Raw genomic sequence first — 22,984 nt, 5'->3', positions numbered from 1 at the left:
TCAAGACTATAACCTTCTTCTGTCACTCCACATGGGAGTGTTCCAAAAACAATTGTTCCTTCTGTTGGTGCTTTTTCCTATTTGCTGTTAACAAAACCCATCCTACTCTTCCCAAACCCCCAAATTCTTTTCCTTTTTCCACATGCAATTTTTGGATTCATTTTAAGGCTGATTTACTAAAACATGGATATGATCTGGTATCAATATCCAACTGAGAAAGACAAAGACTCCTTAACTGTTTTAGGATTAAAAAGTGTATGTTTATTCACAGCACTGGGCTGATGTGTCAGGTCACCCCTTAATACACACGGCCCCAAGCACAGGTGAATACAGGCTTTTTATTTACAGAAGTATTGAATACAAATACATATTCATGACCCAGTTCCCACCAACTTTTCACTTCCTATGCTACTTAGGAAAAAAAGCAGTTAAGCATGATCCTTGAAATGGGTCGGTGGTCTTTTTCTGAGGAGGGGTCACAGAAGGGAGGAAGGGATATGGCTCTTCCTCGTTCTGCCCTTTCAACCTTTTCAATGCAAAGTGACAAATGGACCCTTGGCTGGGCTCCTTGTTTCATATCTTCAATGAGTTTCTGATTTGCAACTGTCTTATGTTCTTGAAGTTCTTTACCAGGTACTTTATTTCCCACTCTAAGCCCAACTGAACAAGCATAAAGTTGACAATTAGTTATTAGCCAATGCTTAACCTCTATTTTAGCAAGGCCTCTTGTGGATGCTAACTGTGAAACAGAGAGCACGGTGCCTGTGGAAATTGCAGGCCACATAGCTTTCTCAGTCTTGCCTGAGAAAGTGGCCTAGGAAATCATGAGGAGGAATTAAAACAATCCTCAGAGACAGAAAACAGCCTTGCAGGTGCTGTTTGTCTGTTCCTTGTTTTCTTGCAAGAGAAGGTCGAGGGGTGGTGTACCCCACTGACCAATGATAGTGATGTGTTAGTTTACTAACCAATAAGAGTTTCTTTTCTGTACTTTTCACGTATCGGTCTATAAAAAAGACCTGAGGTAATAAACCAGAGAGAAATTCTCCTGATCGACTCCCAAGAGAGTCTGTGTCGTTCTTCTCGCCGTTCCTAATAGAGCGACATCCTCTCTATCTACCTTTAATTTTAGCAAGGCCCATCTATTGATTTTAATTAGAGTTAGCAAGGCTTCTTTTTAATTAAGGCCTCAGCTTCTCTAGAATCTTAAATTCTTCAAAGTTTGTGTCTCACCATGCCCCTCTGCTTTTTGTGTGTTTTGTTGTAAAAAGGCAGAATTGGCAGGATTCAGTTCTGAGGCCGATTCTGCAGCTGCTGCCTTGTGGGGCTGGTGCTGTCCCTATGCAGGCCCAGGTATTTCTCATGCAGCTTCCTCTGTGGGGGCTGTATGAAAACTTTAGGGGAAAGTATTTTATTATCTTTCCTTGGTTAATTTGTTAGTCACCTCCCTACGCCTAAGATGGACTTGATGCGAAAAATTGGGACAGGGAGCAATTGGTTACTAAAACAAAAAATGTGATTGGCTTTAGGCAGTGGCATTGCTTGCCACTGAACTGGATCATGTTTAAAAGGAAAATGACTGGAACAAAAGGAAGGAAAATGGTACAACAACATTTGGCATGGACAGTCCTCCCACAGGGATATCCAGCATCAGTGGTTTGGTTTGGGCAAGCTTTGCAGAAAATATTAAGAGAGTTTACTCCAGCCTCAGGAGTTAGGATGTTGCAGGATGTGGATGATTTGCTTTTGTCAGGAGGACAAAAGGTGGTTGAAGAGGCTACTGTAAAGCTGCTTAATTTTCTTGCTAAAAAAAGACTTAAGGTGTCTGAAAAGGAGGCCAGTTGGTAGGAAAAAAAATAATAATAAAAAGGTCATATATAAAGCTGTCCTGGGGTGACTTTATGATCCTGGTATCCCCAATCGTCTGGTTTATGTTATATATTAAGTTGTGCACCTTTAAGCCTGGCTCTGAGAGCGAAGGGGGTGGAAGAAGAAGTGCGCAATTTGTGTTGAAAGAAAACATCACTCCCCCACATCCCGCTCCTGGACTGTGGTGTCTGCAGCACGGACACACTGCAGGACACAGCTTCTCTCTGGCTTTTAGTTAGTTTTAGCTAGCTGAGGCAGAGGAGTTCCCTGGACCTTTGTTTTTTCCCTTTTTACCTGCATCTGTGCAAGCCTGCTCTGGACCGAACACGCAGCCAAACCCCGGGAGCTCACGCCTGTGGCCCACCGGGGCCTGGGCCTCGGCACTTTCCAGCGCCGAAAGGACTGATAAGAACCTGAGCGAGCCGAGCTACAGCACATGAAAAGGACTTTTCTTCCTAGATTTGCCATCCCATTCAACAGCGAGAGGTTTTCTTATTTAATATTATTCAATTTCTGTTAAATAAACAGCTTCTCCCACTTCTCTCCAAGGAAATTTTTTTCCTTTCCCGGAACAGTTGAGGGGGAGGGGTCATTTCCCTGGGGAAACCCCCACTTGGAGTTTTCCTCCTAAATTGGCCTTAAAGAAGGACAAAAAGCCAACAAAACTCCACAAAAATGCCACAAGATTCCTTAAATCTTCTCAAAACCCTACCAAATTCCAAAAAATCCCACAAAATCTCCTCCAATTTCCACAAAATTGCAGAAAAAAACCACAAGATTGAAGAAAAATCCCACAAAATACCCTAAATCTTTTCAAAACGCTACGAAATTCCAGAAACATCCCACAAAATTCTTTACAAATTTCCACAAAATCTCAGAAAAATCCCTCAAAATTCAAGTCTCCTCAAAATGCCACAAAATGCCACAAAAACCCCACCAAATTCCAGAAACATCCCACAAAATCTCCTACAATTTCCTAGACATTCCAACAAAAACCCCACCAAATAACAGAAACATCCCACAAAATCTCCTCCAATTTCCAGAAAATCTAAGAAAAATCTCTCAAAATTCTTCAATTCTCCCCAAAATCCCACAGAATGCCAAAACATTCCACAACATGCCAAAAAAATTCCACAAAATTCAAGAAATGTCACACAACAAGAAAAATCCCACAAAATTCCAGAAATATCCCACTAAATTCCTGAAAAATCCCACATAATTCCCTAAATCTTCTGAAAACCCTACCAAATTCCAGAAGCATCCCACAAAATTTTCTCCAATTTCCTACAAAATTCCAGAAAAAGCCGAGAAGATTCCACAAACATCCCACAAAAATCCAGGTACATCCCACAAAATTCCAAAACATTTCCTCAAAATCCCACACACTTCCAGAAAAATCCTACCGAATTCAATAAAAATTCCACAAAATTCCATAAATCTTCTGAAAACCCTACCAAATTCCAGAAACATTTCACTAAATCTCCACAAATTTCAAAAAAAATCCTGAAAAATTTCACAAGATTACAGAAAAATCCCACAAGATTGAAGAAAAATCCACAAAATTCCAGAAACATCCCACAAGATCTTTACAAATTTCCACAAATTCTAAGAAAAATCCCTCAAAATTCTTCAAGTCTCCTCAAAATCCTACAAAATTCCAGAAACATCCCACAAAATTTAAGAAAAATCCCACAAATTCCTGAAAAATCCCACAAAATTCCCTACATCTTCTCAAAACCCCACTAAATAACAAAACATCCCACAAAATCTGCACAAATTCCCAGAAAATCTAGAAAAAAATCCCACATCATTCAAGGAAAATCCCACAAAATTTCAGAAAAATCCCACCAAATTCCAGAAACATCCCACAAAGTCTCCTCCACTTCCAACAAAACTCCTGGAAAATTCCAAAAAATTCCAGAAAAATCCCACAATATCTCCGCCAATTTTGACAATATTCCAGAAAAATCTCACAAAATCCTTGGAAAACCTCACAAAATTCAAGAAAAATCCCATAAAATTACAGAAACATCCCAAAAATCTCAATATCCCACTAATATTCAAAAAAATCCCACAAAATTCCCTAAATCTTTTCAAAATATTTCCAAATTCCAGAAAAATCCCACGTAATTCCAGAGAAATCCCACAAAATCTCATCAATATCCTGGTAAATTGCAGAAAAATCACAAAAAATTCCCTAAATCTCCTCAAAACCCTACCAAATTCCAGAAACATCCCACAAAATTCCAGAAAAATCCCACAAAATTGCCTGAATATCCCATAAAATTCAAGAACAATCCTTCAAAATTCCAGAAAAGTCCCACAAAATTTCCAAAAAATCCCACAAAAATAATTTTAAAAAATCCTACAAAATTTTAGGCAATTCTAGAACATTCACAAAAATCCCACAAAATTCAAGAAACATCCCACAAAATTATTTTCATTTGTTCAAAGTCTCACATACTTCCACAAAAATCCCACAAAATTGAAAAAAAACCCACAAAATTCCCTAAATCTTCTCAAAATGCTACCAAATTCCAGAAATATTCCACAATATCTCCACAAATTTCCACAAAATCTAAGGAAAATCCCTTAGAATTCTTCAAGTCTCCTCAAAATCCCACAAAATTCCATGAGAATCCCACAAAATTCCAGAAAAATCCCACAAGTCCCTAAATCTTCTCCAAACCCCACAAAATTCCAGAAAAATCCCACAAAATTCCAGAAAAATCCCACAAAATTCCAGTAAAATCTGATGAAATTGTTAGCGTTCAGGAACACACATAATCACAAATGACTGTATGCTGGGGCTTTATTAAGAGATCTGGGTGTCAGGGGTTCACATACCCAAATCTGACCCATCTTGGTTTTGAGTTGAACATGTTTTATACTCTGTTATTATATAACTTATATATTAATTATTAACCTTACATTGCTCTATTGTATGCATTGTTTTTACCCAAGCATGGATTTCTCCTGATCCCCCCCAGCCCCCTAACATTGTTCCTCATGTTCTTTAAACAATAATTACAGCTAATCACATCTAACAATTGTATCATGATCATCTACTGATTACACAGGTGCAGTTTTGACCTGATTTTTAGCAAGTACAAGGCCTAACATTTCCCAGGGCCAACTTTTCCCAGGCTTGGCAAACCTAACTTTCTAAGTCCCTGGATTTTCTAAGATTTTGAGACCTTTTACTATCATTACATATTTGTATTATATATTTGATATTACATATCTAAATGAAAGCATTTTCACTTCACTATAAGTGCAAATGTTTTCACTTGATACAGTTCCTTGTTTCTGAGTTTATACTTGATGTTCTTTGAATCCTTGATTGATGTAAACCTCATCCAGGTGAGCTGTCCTGGATGCTGTCAGGAACTGGAGAACCAGAAGATTGTGGATCTCACATCAGCGCCTTTATTATTTTCTGGTTCCAGGACATTTTCTTCTGTATTTCTACCTTGAAGATGCTGAAAACTAACCAAATTGCTAAGAATACAATTAGTAAGATTATGGCACTCTCAATGATAGATTTACTCCATGACCTCACATTCCACCCTAACCCTTTGAAGATTCTGCCTAACCAACTTGTAGTCAAATCCTTTTGTTCTTCCTGTGCTCCATGCTCTATTTGTTGCAACTGATTGATGTCATACTCTACATCTGCAGTTACATTTGGGATGTGGATGCAGCAATGATCAATCCATCCCTTTAAAAAACCCACACACTCCATGCTCTTTCAGGAGTAGTAAATTGTAATTGTACGTTTAGTTCTTTAAATCTTTCTCAGGTCACTCTTGTTAATTTATCTACCTGACCTGTAAGTTTGTACAACATTTCTTTATTCTGATAGTTTGCTATAGGACCGAGCAAAGACTCTAGGGCCCACCCAAATTTCACTCTACTAAAGGGTTCTTGCCAAGTGTCATCTTGATTCTATTCCTATCTTAATCCTTCCTAGCTCTGCCTGTGTCTAGCCACTGAGTTGATTTTGCCATTGTTAGCATCCATACCAAGATTAATTTTTGTTTTAGCAATTTTACCAACGTTTCTGCACCCCAATGGCATTTGTTATATTTAATTTGTAGAACTTCTCTCATTATCAAGGGGGTTAACACTATTTGTCTTTGTGCAGTTACATACCACTCTTCTGAATTATTTTGTGCATTTAGCAAATGTCCCAATTTCTCATCTTCTTGGAGGCAAATTACATTGAGATACATTAACTTTTAAAGGTATCAATGCCATTGTTGTTTGCACTTCTCAAGCAATCTGTCGAGCTGTCCAGTCTGCTTTTTGATTTTCCTCACAAATTTTGGAGTTTCTTGATTGGTGTGCTTTACACTGTATAATTGATACTTGTTCAGGTTTTTGTATTGCTTTTATCAATTGCAGGACTGCATCTTGATGTTTAACGTGTGTACCTTGAGAAGCCAGTAGTCTTCTTTCTTTCTACAGTGCTCCATGTACATGTACTACTCCAAAAGCATACTTTGAGTCAGTCCATATGTTTACCCTTTTCCCTTTACTCAATTCTAGTGCTCTGCTTAAGGCAACCAGTTCTGCCCTCTGGGCAGATGGATTTGCTGATAATGCTTTTGCCTCCACTATTGTACTGACTGTTGTTACCGCATATCCAGCGTATCTGGTCCCGTTCTCCACCAAGCTGCTTCCATCTGTGAATAGCTCTCATTCTGGTTGCTCTAGTGGGATGTCTTTCAGGTCTTCTCTTGCCAAATAGGTGTACTCTAGTTCTTCTACACAGTCGTGCTCTAATGGGCCTTCTTCAGTTGTGGTACGTGGGAACAAAGCTGGATTCAAGAGGTTAGTTGTCTTTAGTGTGACATCATCCTGCTCAGTCAGGATTACCTGGAATTTCATCATCCTGCTTGGAGATAGCCAATGGCCCCCCTTTTGTTCTGAAACAGTGGTCACCATGTGTGGCACATAGACATCTATGTCTCTACCCATTGTGAGTTTCCTGGCTTCTTGTATCAGCATCACAGTGGCTGCGACTGCCCACAGGCACTAAGGCCATCCGGCACTCTCATTGTCAAGTTGTTTGGAGAAGTAGCCTACCGGCCTTTTCCAGCCTCCCAAAGGTTGGGTCAGCACTCCCAGTGCTAGGTGTAGTCTTTCATGCACAAACAGGTGAATATCTTTGGGTAAATCAGGCAATCCTAATGCCAGAGCTGTTGTCAATGCCTCCTTCAGTTTGAGGAAGGTCTCCTTCTGTGGTTTGCCCCAGGTAAACGGCTGCGTCTTCTGGGCTTCATACAGGGGTTTTGCAATTAGTCCGTAGTCCATGATCCACAGGTGGCACCACCCTGTCATCCCAAGGAAAACTCGCAGCTCATGCAGGTTCTGGGGTTCTGGAATAGCACAAATAGCTTGAATATGATCAGTACCCAGCTTACGTTGCCCTTGTGAGATTACACATCTCAGGTAAATCACAGTTTGCCGGGCAATTTGTGCCTTCTCTTTAGACACCTTATATCCTCCCATTCCCAGCTGATTTAAAATTTCAATTGTTACCTTTATGCAGGTTGTTTTCTCTTCTGTAACTGTCAGTGTATCATCAACATATTGGAACAGCAGGTATTGTTCTCTCAGTACTTGCTCATTCTCAGTCCAAATCTCCAGCTCCTTAGATAGCTGGCTTCCAAATAGGGTTGGACTGTTCTTGTATCCTTGTGGGAGGTGTGTCCAGGTGAGCTGAGTTTTCCTTCCATTTTCTGGATTTTCCCACTCAAAGGCAAACAGTTTCCTACTTTCTTTGTCAAGGGTATGCAGAAAAATTGAGATACATTAAGTGTGTTATCTCATATATTTGTCTCATATATTTATCTCATATATTTTTATCATATATATTTATCAAGGGGTATGCAGAAAAAGGCATCTTTTAAATCAATTACAGTAAACCATTTATATTTCTCTTTTATGGATGTTAACAATGTGCAAGGATTAGCTACCACTGGGTAAATATCTTTAGTTATTGCATTTATTGCTCTCAAATCCTGTACTAGTCTGTATTGGTTAACACAGAAATTTGGGCTCTAGCGTTAACTGGAAGTAATAGGCGCACGTTTGGGACCCACCATTGCTAAAATCAGTATGTCTCCAGTTTTGTTATTCCTAGTGAGCATTTTAAATACAACCAACCTCCACCTCTCTGCTCACCCATGAGAGGCAGAGTTACCAGTTTCCCTGATTTGGGGTTTGAGGCTGTTTGGACTCCACTCCCAGAAGCTGAGAAGGAAACTGCTTTGGCTCACAGCCCAGAGCCTGTGGAGGTGTGCTGGGTTATACAATGGGGCATTCGATACAATGAACTTGGGACAGTGTTAATTAGAAACTACTTTACTCAACTTTTAAGTGATAAGTCATCCATTATGTTTCTGGGGACCCTCTTCTTTATCCTTAGTGACCACCAGTACTGGTGGTTAGAGATTTGTTTTCTCTTTTCTGGGTTTTCATTAAGAGAACCAATGTATCTAACACCCTTTGCTTTCTCTGATTTTTCTTCTGGGATTTTTACAGGTCCATAATTTCTACTGTAATTAGTTAACTCTTTTGCAACTTTGCTCCATGTCCAAATTTTATGGTTCCTAGCAGGAGAACGCAGTTGTGAACCTGTCTGCTGAGAGGGGGTGGTGAAGGGAGTAAACCCAGGATCAGTTGAACCAGGTCAATCAGTCGGGTTCCCAAGAAATCTATCTAGTCTATCCACAGGGGTTATAGCTGCTATGGTTTTGGGGGTTTTTTATGAGAAAAATTGCTGTAGGTTTAAGTGATTCTGGAAGGCCTTGAATTAAAGAGGTCATAATTTCAGTTTTCACAGGTAACAACACTGGTGATTTAGAACCAGCAATTAATTTTCTTTTGTGTATCATTTGCAAGCAGGCAGCTTTGTGAATGTTTTCCAGTAGTTGGTTGGGGGTACCAACTATAGCTATAGGGTCCCCCCTTTCCAAGGGGTTTAGCCCCTCTGCCTGATAAGCTGCATGCTGATTTAGGGACCATGGGTTACGTCTGTCTCCTGTTGTTACGAAGACTCCATGTCCCCAGTACCCACTGGCTTCCTGTTCTCTCAATCGAATTTAATCACCTCCAGTAAGAGACACTCAGAATACATATTCTGTCTCTGACTCGTGAGGCAGACTCCCGTACTCCCTTTTTTTTTTTATTTTTTTTTTTCTTTTTCTTTATTTTCAGTGGTTATATGCGGATCAAGATCCTTTTCAGTATTGATATAATTATATTAAATTCTGTTTTAATTAGAGGTTTCAAACTAAGACACCGGTGTTCCCCACAATTTTATCCAAGTTAGCTCCTTTTGAGGGTAAATTTGATTAATGAGAGAGGTTTCCCTCTCGTTTCCTTTAGCAAGTCAGCATTTTTTTAATTTTTATCATGGAGGGCTACTCACAACAGATTGATATTACTCCTTTCTTCATCCAATTGTTTTTGCAAAATTTTAACTAGGTTTTGGAGGGAGTCTATTATAGTTCTTTCCTAACTTCTTCACTTAAAGCGAGTTTCTATAGCTGCTGTAAGACAAGCTCCCAAAACTGAGCAGAGTATAGTTTTATTTTTGCCCAGTTTAAATTCTTTTTCATGTTGTAAATAAAACATAGTCTATCAATCACATTTTCCAAATTAAACCAATTATTAAGCACCAACTTTTCCCTCCTGGAGGTCTGGCACTGTGTTTTGCTAACAAAGCATAACATGCATAAAATGCAGCTTTAACTTCTGCAGACATTTTCGGTCATTTTTACAGAGGGAAAAACCACTACAGGAAGGTATAAACTTAAATTATACACACACACACACAGATTTTTGCTTCCCTGTATGGGTAAAAAGGAAAAATCTGCTTGGGAGGCACTCCTTCAGTTTAAAATTCTGGTTGTCTCTTTGCTACACCAAGCTGTCAAAATTCATACACACAACAACAAAAACAATCCAGTCCTTTTGCACTAAGAGATCTTTTGCGAAATTCTGCAGACAGAGCCCTCAAGTGAGTGTGGGGTGCTTTTCACCTCGGCGTGTGCAATTTGCGGGAAATTCAAGTTGCCCCCCTTGCTTTCCAGACACCGCTCACTCTTTGGGAGTGTCGGGCTGGGTGCAACTGGAGCAAAACGTCCTTCCCCTAATACAGACTGCACAACAAACCTGCAGCCCCTTCTGTCTGTCAGAAATCCTGTCCGTGACTCCAGTTTAAATGCCACGATTCGCTAACGCGAGTGGGACTCGTGAGAGGTTCGTTTGATCTCAGAGTGCAAGACGGACACAAGGGATTTCAGTTTAAATCACAACAACAATAATGTACCTTTATTTTAGTGCCAACAAGGGTTATGCGAGAGAGGAGAGGAAGAGAGGGTGAGATAAAGAAAACAAAGTAAAGAGAGAGAAGAGGGGGTTATAGCTACCAACAGAAGAGACGGGGTTGCTGGGGTCTTTTTCTGTGGGAAGATTTGGCCAAAATTATCTTAGTCTTATGTAATTCTTCCCCAATGTTACCTTGTTTCCAATGTGCTAATAAGCACCCAAAGGAGAAGTATCCGGTATGGGAGCATTGCTGCCCAAAATCCCTTTAAGTTTCTCCATATTGTAACTATAATAAACCACAAATGCTGGATCTGCAACGCTATTGCAGTCGTCTGACAGACGGCGCCTACGCAACTAACTCAAAGATTTCTGGGAGTAACACTTTTCTATCTCTGAGAGAAAGTGCCTTGCCTCCAAGGGAGAGCCAGGATCTCTGAATCAGCTGGTTTCCTGACCTCCACAGTAAAGCACCTTACCTTTCTCTCCTGGGGAAATTGTGAGCAGCAGAGACGGTCGCAGCTGATGGGGTCCCCAAGAATTCCTCGGTGCTGGCTGGAGCGTGATCGGGTCGTGAGTTTGCTCAGCAGCACTCACAAGATCCCATCTGGGGTCGCCAAAATGTTAGTGTTCAGGAACACACATAATCACAGAATGATTAAATGAAGGTGCTTTATTAAGAGCTCTGGGTGTCAGGGGTACACATACCCAAATCTGACCTGACTTGGTTTTGAGTTGAACATACTTTTATACTCTATCATTATATAACTTTCATATTAATTATTAAACTTACATTGTTCTATTGTATGCATTGTTTTTACCCAAGCATGGATTTCTTGTGATCCCCCTCAACCCCCTAACATTGTTCCTCATGTTCTTTAAACAATAATTATATCTAATCACATCTAACAATTGTATCATTCATCATATACCAATTACACAGGTGCAGTTTGACATGATCTTTAGCAAGTACAAGGCCTAACACTTGCCAGGACCTACTCTTCCCGGGCTCACCAAACCTAACTTTCTTTCTAAGTCCCCAAATTTTCTAAGATTTTAAAACCTTATACTATCAGAGTGACACTTGTCTTTACAAACAAGCTGTGAGTCTGCCGATAAAATGAAACTATTACTGAGAGATAACAGAAACAATGGGATGGATTCAACTGAAAGATGAAAGAGACACTGGGGAAACACCATAAAATTCCAACAGGGCTGAGAACTAAGAAGGAGATTATGCACTGGGGGGAGGGGGAATGGTATCTCAGGTATCATGAGTACCAGGAAGTCTGTACCTCTCAAATCCCTCAGCCTATGGGGAAAGGGAGAAGGGACGTACGGCCTGGAATTGGGATAAAAGGGAGGCTGCGCCCTCCAAAAATTAGAGAGATCCCAGAAGAATGCCCCATGGCCTCTCCCTTTATTTGAAAAAATTGAAAGCACTCCTCTATCTCCTTTTTGCATATAAACCTCTGGTGTTTGTGGATTAATTTTTTCTGACACTAACAATTAATATGAAGTTCAAAACTACAAACCTAGGCAGTGCAGAATATGAAAAAAATGAAAGCTAAAACTAAGGGCATCATAGCTGGAGGGGGGGTGGAATTGAATAATTTTGGGGTGGGACTGAGTAGCATTCAGAGGCACTGAGAGGTCTTGAGGTGACAGATTGAAGCCCCTCATCTCTTTGAGTGCCAAGAAATGGAGACAACTCCAAATACCCCACAACCCCTAAATACTCTCAAGTAGCTCCCTGATTCCCAGTTTCTCTTGAAGCACTAGTAAAATGTGAGGTTTTAGGTGCCATTAATTAGATGCCATTAATTTGTTGATTTTTACCCCAATTTAGTCTGTTCCAAAGGGATGAAGATGAATCTAAAGATAATTAGAACAAAACCAAAATGACCACCAGCCCAGTGTCTTCCCAACACAGATCACAGGGAACATGGGCCATCAGGGCTCTGCCCAACGTGGGTCCACTGATGGGGGATGGAGTTGGAGCAGCGCACGAAGCTCTTCCTGCACTTGGAGCACTCGCAGGGCTTCCCTTAGTGGTGCCTCCGTTTATGTCTGGTCAATTGAGAGCTGTCTGAGAAGTTCTTCCCACACTGGGGACACTCATAGGGCCTCTCCCCGGTGTGGATGCGTTTGTGGGTACTGAGGCTGGAGCTCTGGCTGAACCCCTTCCCACATTCGTCACACTTATAAGGCCTCTCCCCAGTGTGGATGTGCCGGTGGGTGATGAGGTGGGAGTTTTGCTTGAAGCGCTCCCCACAGTCAGGGCAGCGGAAGGGCCTCTCATCCGTGTGAATCTGCTGGTGCCTGAGGAACTGGAAGCTGGTCTGAAACCTCTTCCCACATTCTGGACACTCGTAGGGCCTCTCCCCAGTGTGGATCATCTGATGGATGGTCAGTTGGGACCTCCGGCTGAAGCTCTTCCCACATTCCCCACACTTGAAGGGTCTCTCCCCAGTGTGGATGCGCCGGTGAATGGTGAGGGTGGAGTTGTGCTTGAAGCCCTCCCCACAGTCAGGGCAGCGGAAGGGCCTCTCCTCTGTGTGAATCCTCTGGTGCACGAGGAGACTGGAGCTGATCCGAAACCTCTTCCCACACTTGGGACACTCGTAGGGCCTCTCCCCAGTGTGGCTGCGCTGGTGGATGATGAGTTTGGAGTTAAAGCTGAAACCCTTCCCACATTTCCCACACTTGTAGGGCCATTCCCCAGTGTGGACCATCTGGTGGCAGATCAGGCTGTTGCTCTGGCTGAAGCTCTTCCCACACTCCAAGCACTTGTAGCACTTCTCCCCATCCTGAAGCTGCTCATGGACCACCAGCTCAGAGCCCCGGCTGGATCTCTGGTCACCTTCCCGGCACAGGGTGGGTCTTTCCTCCTCAGAGCACCCTGGGATGGGTTTGGAGCCCCTCCTCCTGCGGGATCTCCGGGGCTTTTCCTCCCCGTTGGATTCCTGCACTGTGGAACTGCTCAAATCAGCCTCTTCCACAAGGTTCTGCTGCAGGGATTTGTCCTCCCTGGTCTCCATCCTCAGCTCCTTGTCTGAGGGAGGAAGGACAAGGAGAGGATGGGATTTACCTTGGTGCCAGAGGGAAGGGGAAGGAGATCCCCCCAGTGCGTCCCCGGCAGGACAGCCTCGGCAACAGGGTTGTCCTGCAGCTGGGGGCCATGCTGGGCTGGGAGATGGAGCAGGAGAGAGAGGGAAAGGGGCACTGACTTCCTCCTCACCTGCCTGGGTGTCCCGAGGCATCTTCCTCTTCCTCGCAGCCTTCCTCTCCATCCAGCCAAGGTTTGGCAATGGGAAATCTTGGTTTGGGGAAATACAAGGGATGAGGACATTGAGTTTGCAGGTCCCTCTGCCCGCGTTCATCTCTAGAGGTCATCGGACATCTGGGGTCCATAAAACCTCCAGAAAACACCAAAATTCAGCCTGAAAATGCCTCCCAGGAGTTCCCCATCTCTGGTCTCTCCTGTTTGGGGTTCAAGGGTTCCCCCCTGTCCCAGCTGCTGGGAGTCACGCTTGTACTGGCGATCACCTGTCTGCTCGGTCCCTGCCCTCCCCGGGCTGCTGAGAGTGCCAGGAATCTGAAAAGTTCCCCCTGTTTCCATCTCCCCACTTAAGGACGGTGGGACCCCCCAATATCCCCCCAAGTAGGATTTTCCACTCAGCTTTGGAGTTCCACATTCTCCAAACATTCCCCCCCCCAAATGAACCCAACCCAGGGACCCGCCCAGGATATCTGGGCAAAGCTCCCGCTCCCCAGTCACCTGTGGGATGGTGGGTGATGATCGCACAGGTGGGGGACTATAAATTCAGGGAGTGCTCGACCTTGTAGTTCCTTCTCCTTTCCCTGATCCTCATTTGTCCCTCCTCCTCCTCCTGCTCCTCTTTCATCCCTCCCCCTCCTCCCCCAGGAGCAGTGACACCCTCAGTGCCCCATTCCCGAACCCCTCACAGCCCATGGGAGGAACGGGGATGGAGCCGGGACAGGTCGGGATGGGCAGCGCGGGGCTCTCCGCTGCTCCCACCCTCTGGGGACGGGGGGAACCTGGCCTGAGGAAAAGGAGAGGGAAACTGGGAAAACTGGGGGCTGCATATCCAACCTGGGGCTGGCTGGAGACCCTGGCTGGGGACTGCCAGCCCTTGGGGCTCCTCTGGGGAGATGCAGGAGGGGGGAACACAGAGAGGGCTGGGGGATCCCAGGAGTGGCAGCAATGGCAGGGACTGGTTTGTACTGGGATCATCCTGGCAGTGGCTGAGATTGCACTGGCTGTGTAGTGACATCACACTGGGATATCATACTGGGATCGTCCTGGCAGTGAGTAGCAGGGTGCAGGGGGAAATTGAGATCAGGTTGTGAGGAACTGGGAACATGCCCTGCACTCCCTAGAACCCCGGCATCGCCCCCCATATGTCCCATAAGTGTGCCCCAAACCCTCCAGGATCCCCGAGTGCCCCCTCAGCGCTCGTTCAGGACCCCCCAAAGCATCTCTGGACCCCTGAGTTCTCCCGACACCACAGATGCTCCTTCCAGACACGGCTGGGAATTCATCTCCCATCATCCCAGAACACAGTTCCGCGCCCAAACCTCCTGCCGTGCCCCACGCCCAAAAGAGCCCTGTTACAGCTCCCCAGGTTCCCCCCAAGTGCTCCCGAGCCGTATACATTCGCCCCGAGGACCTGCAATCACAACTTGGACGGAAAAGTTCTCTCTGAGTGCTTCCCTGCACCGCCAAACGCGCCTTCTGAGCCACTTTCGGGACTACAGCTCCCGTCATGCTCCGCAGCGCCCATAGAGTGCCATTCCAGTCATGACTCCATCTCCCGTCATGCCCCACGCCCCACCGGAATCCACTGGAGATGCGCCTATAACTCCCGTGATGCTCCGCGGCCCCGTTAAACCGTATTATATCGGCGCCTACAACTCCCATCATCCCCCGCGCCCCATAGATTCCCCGTTACAGTCTCGCAAGTGCCCGCCCGGACCCCGAAGGGCCCCCAGATTCCCCTCCCTGACTTCCAAGAGCCCCCCTGGACGCTCAAGTGCTCCCCCAAACCATGAATTGTCCCACAGAATCCCTAAGTGCCCACCTGGCTCCCCCAGGTGTCCTCCAGACCACCAAGTTCTCTCTAAATTCCCTCCCCAGACACAAAACTGCCCCAAATGTTCCCCAGAAAAGTTTCTATGGACCCCAAAGTGGTCTCTTTTACCCTGTCTGAGAAAATGATTAAAAAATATGATCAAAGGACTAAAAATAGGTGTAATTAGCATAAAGAGGGAGAAATAGTGGTCAATTAATTAATGAAAGTGGAATTGTGTTACTTTGAACCAAGGACCGATAATGTTTTTAGTTGCTAAAAATGTATCAATTATTTTATATAAATATAAAAATTAGGTTCTAAAAATATAGAACAATATTATAATAAAAATCAAAATTTATTTTTATTAATTAATTAGATTTTAATGATAAAGAAAAATTCTAAAGAGAAATGTTATCAATGTTTTGGGATGTCAGTCCCAGGTGGGCCATGTCAGACATGCTGAGGCTTGGGGTGAGGAGCAGGTTGTCCAAAAAGGGGCAGCCTGCAAGGGATTCATTCTTCTCTGTGACCAGACTGCCTACGGAGACATTCAGCATCAGGATTGTAAAGAGCAAATCCTGACCTCCTGATCAGTACACAAAGATGTTTACAGTCTGAAGAGTAGAATGTTGTCACCGTAAGGTGCCTTCTTTGTTAATATAGCTCATATTGTGTCACGTTTGTTAAATACCAATATTGTTGTACCAACCTTCTTTGTTAAAATATTATTATAAATGAAATTAGAATTTTGACAACTAGGTCCCTTGGCTTAATGGAAGTTTAATTAAAAATGAATACAATTTACTAATCTGAATAGCAATGTGGTATAAAAGAATACAGTTTTGTAAAATAATACAGTTTAATAAAAAATTAAAATTTATATATATAATCTACTAGTAATTAAGTATGATTAAAGCATAAGCAAAACCCATCAGGGTACGGAGGCTTCCCACCCTGCCTCACGTTCAAAACAAAGCACTTCAAGCTACACTTACTGCAAGTTTCCTCCTATTTTAAATTTTTCAGACTTAACATCACTTTTCTTCATGGCACATGCCTCACTTGTTGCAATGGGGTCTTCAGTCTTCTTTTGGTGGTTGTCCTGGGTTGCAGTATATTCTATCACCATCCTCATGTACTGTTGAAACCAGGTGAGGCAGTGCTCCCTGCCTCCCCCCCCCCCCCGCCCCGGGCTACCTTCTGTTAATGGGCCCATCAATGCCCTGCCCCATGACTCATAGATAACTTCCCCCTGTATTGTCCCCTGTTAATGGGCCCACCACTGCCTTGCTGCATGACTCAGAGATAACTTCCTCCTGGACTGTTTTCTGTTAATGGCTCATCAAGGCCTTATCTCATGACTCACCATCCCATTGTGAGATGCTCCTCCCCGAGGGAGGAGCCAAGCATTCCATACTGGATATAAGCTGAGAATTCGAACACCACAGCAGCCCTTACCTACGGGACTTCCAGAGGACAGGAGCTACTGCTGGACTTTCAGCTGAAGACCAGACCCCCTTTTCTTCCAGAGGATCACGCTTCAACAAGACCACCTCATCTGGACGACTACCATCACCCTAACAGGGTTCCAGGCTGTATTCTGACTCTGTCAGTGTTTTTGATATTATTGCATTTATTCTTTTTATCATTTTCCTATTAAATTATAATTCTGACTTGCGATCTCTCACTGGTTTGATTTCAAACTAGTACATATTTTGGCGCCCAACGTGGGGCATTAACCTGAGAGAAAGTCAGAATTGCAATTTCATATTAACAGAAACCTATCCACCATGGTGGTTGGCTTGTCTATATGGGTACTGTATCTTGCTCTCTATATTTTCCCTCACATGGGGAACTACTTGCCTGTTGTATTGCTCCTGTTGAGACCAGGGAATGGTATGAGAATTGCTTTATTGGTTTATTATGCTTATGGCATGATAACCTGTGAGGCAATGAATACCATTCGGAATATATACTCAATTTTGTTTGCTTGTCCTAGTCTGGGCTGCTACATCTGGGACCTTCTCAACAATCGCACCCTGCCCTTGGTGGGAAGAGTGGAGAGTAGTTTCTTCCAGCCTTTCAGGTCAGGCACAGCAGTTTTTAAAAATATTGAGTTCTCTCTGGATGCCAAGGACAGCCTAGTCTTGCTGTTTTGTTTTCTCTGCATGGCCTGCACCATGCACACCATGCTTAGAAACAAAGCACTGTTTGGTGTGGTACAGCGTCTTCTTGAGGAGGAAGAGAAAAGAACCAAAAGCAGAGCAACAGCATCCACAGAGGAGAAAGGAACCAAGAGCAAAGCCACAGCGTCCGTGTCTACGCAGACTGCCACAGAGGAGAAAGAAACCAAGAGCAAAGCAACAGCATCCGTGTCCACTCAGACTGCCACAGAGGAGAAAGGAACCAAGAGCAAAACAACAGCGTCCATGTCTACGCAGACTACCACAGAGGAGAAAGGAACCAAAAGGGCCATGAGCACCTCCACACAAACAGTCACCGAACCAGAGCAGCCTAAACCGGTAGAAGTTGCCCCCATTCAGAAAAAGAAATCAAAAAGCAAATCAGTCCGCATAGTGACTGATGAGGGTGAGGCAGGACCTTCACACGCAGCGGAGGAGACAGAACCAGAGATTATCACTCGCTCTCTATCCCTAGGTGAGCTGCGTGACCTGCGGAGGGAATTCACCCGCCAGACGAACGAGTCCATCCTAACCTGGCTGCTCCGCATCTGGGACGCTGCAGCAAACGACACCATCCTGGATGGAAGTGAGGCCAGGCAACTGGGATCGCTGTCCCGGGATGTGGTCATTGACCAGGGGATTGGGAGAACCCAAGAAACTCTCAGCCTCTGGAGGCGACTGCTGACAAGTGTAAGGGACAGATACCTCTGCAAAGAAGACCTCCAGGTGCACCAGGGAAAATGGAGCACAATGGAACAGGGTATCCGATGCCTGAGGGAGTTGGCTGTGCTGGAGATCATTTTTGCAGAAGATGAGAGATTTCCTAAGAGCCCAGATGGTGTCCAGTGCACGTCACAGATGTGGCTGAGATTTGCACGGCTTGGACCAGAGATGTACTCCCGTTACCTGGCAACACTGCAATGGAGGGAAGGTGAGGACAGGGTGGGTGTCCTGGCCAATAAACTAAGAATCTACGAGGACACTGTCACTGCCCCGTTTCGCACCCATGTCTCATCTGTGGAAACAAGGCTGGCTGAGCAAGTCCGGAGCTTGATTGAAGAGGGCCATCAGAAACTAAAAAAGGAACTTAAGGAAGAAATTTACCACGTCTCCCCAGAACCAACAAGAGTCTCTGCTATTAGGAGTAGGCATTCCCCAGCCAGGGAGAAAGGATACACTCCACGAGGTAACCTCTGGTTTTTTCTCCAGGAGCATGGAGAAGACATGAGGAAGTGGGATGGAAAACCCACCTCCTCCTTAGCAGCCCGGGTACGTGAACTAAAAAGAGGGACAACTACCACAAGGAGCTCATCTAGAGCCAGCGCCGCTCCGGTCTCTCGTGGCCAGAACATCAGAAGGTATAGAAATGATGATATGAGTGATCCTCTTGAAGGGACATCAAGAGCATATTCACCGGAGGAGAGCAACGTGCACCATGACCAGGATTAGAGGGTCCCTGCCTCTAGCCAGGTAGAGGAGAGGGACAACCGGATCTACTGGACAGTGTGGATCCGATGGCCTGGCACATCTGACCCACAAAGATATACGGCTTTGGTTGATACCGGCGCTCAATGCACTCTAATGCCATCAAGGTATGTGGGAGCGGAACCCATTTCTATTTCTGGGGTGACAGGGGGATCCCAGGAGCTCACGGTACTGGAAGCTGAAGTGAGTTTAACTGGGAATGAGTGGCAGAAACACCCCATCGTGACTGGTCCAGAGGCCCCATGCATCCTCGGCATAGATTACCTCAGGAACGGGTACTTCAAAGACCCAAAAGGTTATCGCTGGGCTTTTGGGATAGCTGCTCTAGAGACAGAAGGCATCAGACAACTGAGTACCTTGCCTGGTCTCTCAGACAACCCTTCTGCTGTGGGACTACTGAGAGTTGAAGAACAACAGGTACCAATTGCCAGAGCAACAGTGCACCGTCGGCAATACCGCACCGACAGAGACTCTGTGGTCCCCATCCATACGATGATTCGTGAGCTGGAGAGCCAAGGGGTGGTCAGCAAGGCTCGTTCACCCTTTAACAGCCCCATATGGCCAGTGCGTAAGTCCAGTGGAGAATGGAGACTGACGGTGGATTACCGTGGACTGAATGAAGTCACGCCACCACTGAGTGCAGCCGTACCAGACATGCTGGAGCTTCAGTATGAGCTGGAATCCAAGGCAGCAAAGTGGTACGCGACCATTGATATTGCAAATGCGTTCTTCTCCATTCCTCTGGCAGCAGAGTGCAGGCCTCAGTTTGCCTTCACCTGGAGGGGTGTACAGTATACCTGGAACCGATTGCCCCAGGGGTGGAAGCACAGTCCTACTATCTGCCATGGACTGATCCAGACTGTGCTAGAAAAGGGTGAGGCTCCAGAACACCTGCAGTACATTGATGACATCATTGTGTGGGGGAACACGGCAGCAGAAGTATTTGAGAAGGGACAGAAGATCATCCAGATTCTCCTGAAGGCTGGTTTTGCCATCAAGAGGAGCAAAGTGAAGGGACCTGCCCGGGAGATCCAGTTCCTGGGGGTAAAGTGGCAAGATGGACGGCGTCAGATTCCCACTGAAGTCATCAATAAGATCACTGCGATGTCTCCACCGACCAACAAGAAGGAAACACAAGCTTTCCTAGGTGCCATAGGCTTTTGGAGAATGCACATTCCTGAATATAGCCAGATTGTGAGCCCTCTCTACCTGGTTACCCGCAAGAAGAACAATTTCCATTGGGGCCCTGAACAACAACAAGCTTTCGCCCAGATCAAGCAGGAAATCGCTCATGCGGTAGCCCTTGGTCCAGTCAGAACGGGGCCAGAAGTGAAAAACGTGCTCTACTCTGCAGCCGGGAACAATGGTCTGTCCTGGAGCCTTTGGCAGAAGGTGCCTGGTGAGACTCGGGGTCGACCACTGGGATTCTGGAGCCGAAGCTACAGAGGATCCGAGGCCAACTACACCCCAACAGAGAAGGAAATTTTGGCCGCCTATGAAGGAGTCCAAGCTGCCTCAGAGGTCATTGGTACTGAAGCGCAGCTGCTTCTGGCACCCCGACTGCCGGTGCTGGGGTGGATGTTCAAGGGAAAGATTCCTTCCACGCATCATGCCACCGATGCTACTTGGAGCAAATGGATTGCCCTCATTACACAGTGTGCCCGTATTGGAAACCTGAACCGCCCTGGGATTCTGGAAATTATAACAAACTGGCCTGAAGGTGAGACTTTTGGATTATCTTCTGAAGAAGAGGAGCAAGTGACACGTGCTGAGGAAGCCCCACCATATAATGAGCTACCGGAGAGTGAAAGACGATATGCCCTCTTCACCGATGGTTCCTGCCGAATTGTAAGCACTAACCGGAAATGGAAAGCTGCTGTATGGAGCCCCACACGACGAGTTGCACAAGCTACCGAGGGAGAGGGTGGATCGAGTCAGGTCGCAGAACTTAAAGCTGTCCAGCTGGCTTTAGATATTGCTGAAAGAGAGAAGTGGCCGAGGCTCTATCTCTACACTGACTCCTGGATGGTAGCTAATGCTCTGTGGGGATGGCTGGATCGCTGGAGAAAAGCCAACTGGCAGCGCAGAGGGAAACCCATCTGGGCCGCTGAGATTTGGCAGGACATCGCCGCTCGGGTGGAGAAGCTGATCGTGAAGGTTCGACACGTGGATGCTCATGTACCCAAAAGTCGGGCTAATGAAGAGCACCGTAACAATGAGCAGGTGGATCGAGCTGCCAAGGTGAAAATATCACAGGTGGATCTGGACTGGCAGCACAAGGGAGAATTATTTTTAGCTCGTTGGGCCCATGATGCCTCTGGTCATCAGGGACGAGATGCAACGTACCGATGGGCTCGTGAGCGAGGGGTGGACCTTACTATGGACAGCATCTCACAGGTTATCCACAACTGCGAGACCTGCGCTGCAATCAAACAGGCCAAGCGGGTGAAGCCTCTGTGGTACGGTGGAAGATGGTCCAAGTACAGGTATGGGGAAGCCTGGCAAATTGACTACATCACCCTTCCCCAAACCCGCCAAGGCAAGCGCTACGTGTTGACCATGGTGGAAGCAACCACTGGATGGCTGGAGACATACCCTGTGCCTCATGCTACTGCCCGGAACACCATCTTGGGCCAGAGAACATGGAATTGAATGGATCTATCATATCCCTTATCATGCACCAGCTGCTGGGAAAGTTGAACGGTGCAATGGACTACTCAAGACTACCCTAAAAGCACTTGGTGGAGGAACCTTCAAAAATTGGGAAGTGAACTTAGCAAAGGCCACCTGGATGGTTAACACCAGAGGATCCATCAATCGAGCTGGTCCTGCCCAGTCTGAACCCTTGCACACGGTGGATGGAGATAAAGTCCCTGTGGTACACATGAGAGGTATGTTAGGAAAGACTGTTTGGATTAATCCCACCTCAGGCAAGAGCAAACCTATACGTGGGATTGTCTTCGCTCAAGGACCTGGTTGCACTTGGTGGGTAATGCGGAAAGATGGGGAAACCCGATGTGTGCCACAAGGAGACCTCATTTTAAGTGAGAACTGTGTGTAAGGTTCCATTGTATATATATATATATATATATGTGTGTGTGTGTGTGGAGTTTAAGGAAGGTACTGATTTGGAATTATGTAGATGGTAATAGAATAAGGGGTGGATTATGTCCTGGGTTGCAGTATATTCTATCACCATCCTCATGTACTGTTGAAACCAGGTGAGGCAGTGCTCCCTGCCTCCCCCCCCCCCCCCCCGGGCTACCTTCTGTTAATGGGCCCATCAATGCCCTGCCCCATGACTCATAGATAACTTCCCCCTGTATTGTCCCCTGTTAATGGGCCCACCACTGCCTTGCTGCATGACTCAGAGATAACTTCCTCCTGGACTGTTTTCTGTTAATGGCTCATCAAGGCCTTATCTCATGACTCACCATCCCATTGTGAGATGCTCCTCCCCGAGGGAGGAGCCAAGCATTCCATACTGGATATAAGCTGAGAATTCGAACACCACAGCAGCCCTTACCTATGGGACTTCCAGAGGACAGGAGCTACTGCTGGACTTTCAGCTGAAGACCAGACCCCCTTTTCTTCCAGAGGATCACGCTTCAACAAGACCACCTCATCTGGACGACTACCATCACCCTAACAGGGTTCCAGGCTGTATTCTGACTCTGTCAGTGTTTTTGATATTATTGCATTTATTCTTTTTATCATTTTCCTATTAAATTATAATTCTGACTTGCGATCTCTCACTGGTTTGATTTCAAACTAGTACAGTGGTCTTTTGGTGAAGGCTTCTCTTCTTCCTCATTGTCCTTTGGATAACCTTACAGGTTTGCGCGTGCCTACTAAGCCTTGTGTTATGTTAGTCTACTAATTAGCCTTATGTTTACTAATCCTTACGCCCAATGCCTAAATTTCTTCTAATTTTGGTCCATCTCAAGGCCATTTTGGTCTTGAGACACCATTTATCTTCTAAACTACATCCTGTACCTCAATTTTGACATGTAA

The 22,984-nt window shown here is 45.3% G+C and overlaps 1 protein-coding gene across 1 annotated transcript in view; it reads right to left on the bottom strand.

Annotated features, from left to right (window-relative positions):
* LOC147646801 (uncharacterized) overlaps positions 1-22,984 on the bottom strand; it is a 442,845-nt gene that overhangs the window by 255,589 nt on the left and 164,272 nt on the right. Inside the window, exon 3 of the mRNA XM_086872948.1 lies at positions 12,265-12,852. Coding sequence (XP_086729074.1) covers positions 12,265-12,852 — 588 coding nt within the window. The remainder of the gene's footprint in view (positions 1-12,264; positions 12,853-22,984) is intronic.

Source organism: Cyanistes caeruleus, unplaced genomic scaffold (genome assembly GCF_971803275.1).
Source record: "Cyanistes caeruleus unplaced genomic scaffold, bCyaCae1.hap1.1 HAP1_SCAFFOLD_78, whole genome shotgun sequence".
In the NCBI taxonomy this organism is placed as follows: Eukaryota; Metazoa; Chordata; class Aves; order Passeriformes; family Paridae; genus Cyanistes; species Cyanistes caeruleus.
Note: the sequence above shows the minus strand (reverse complement) of the source record. Positions and strands in the feature narration are given on the sequence as shown.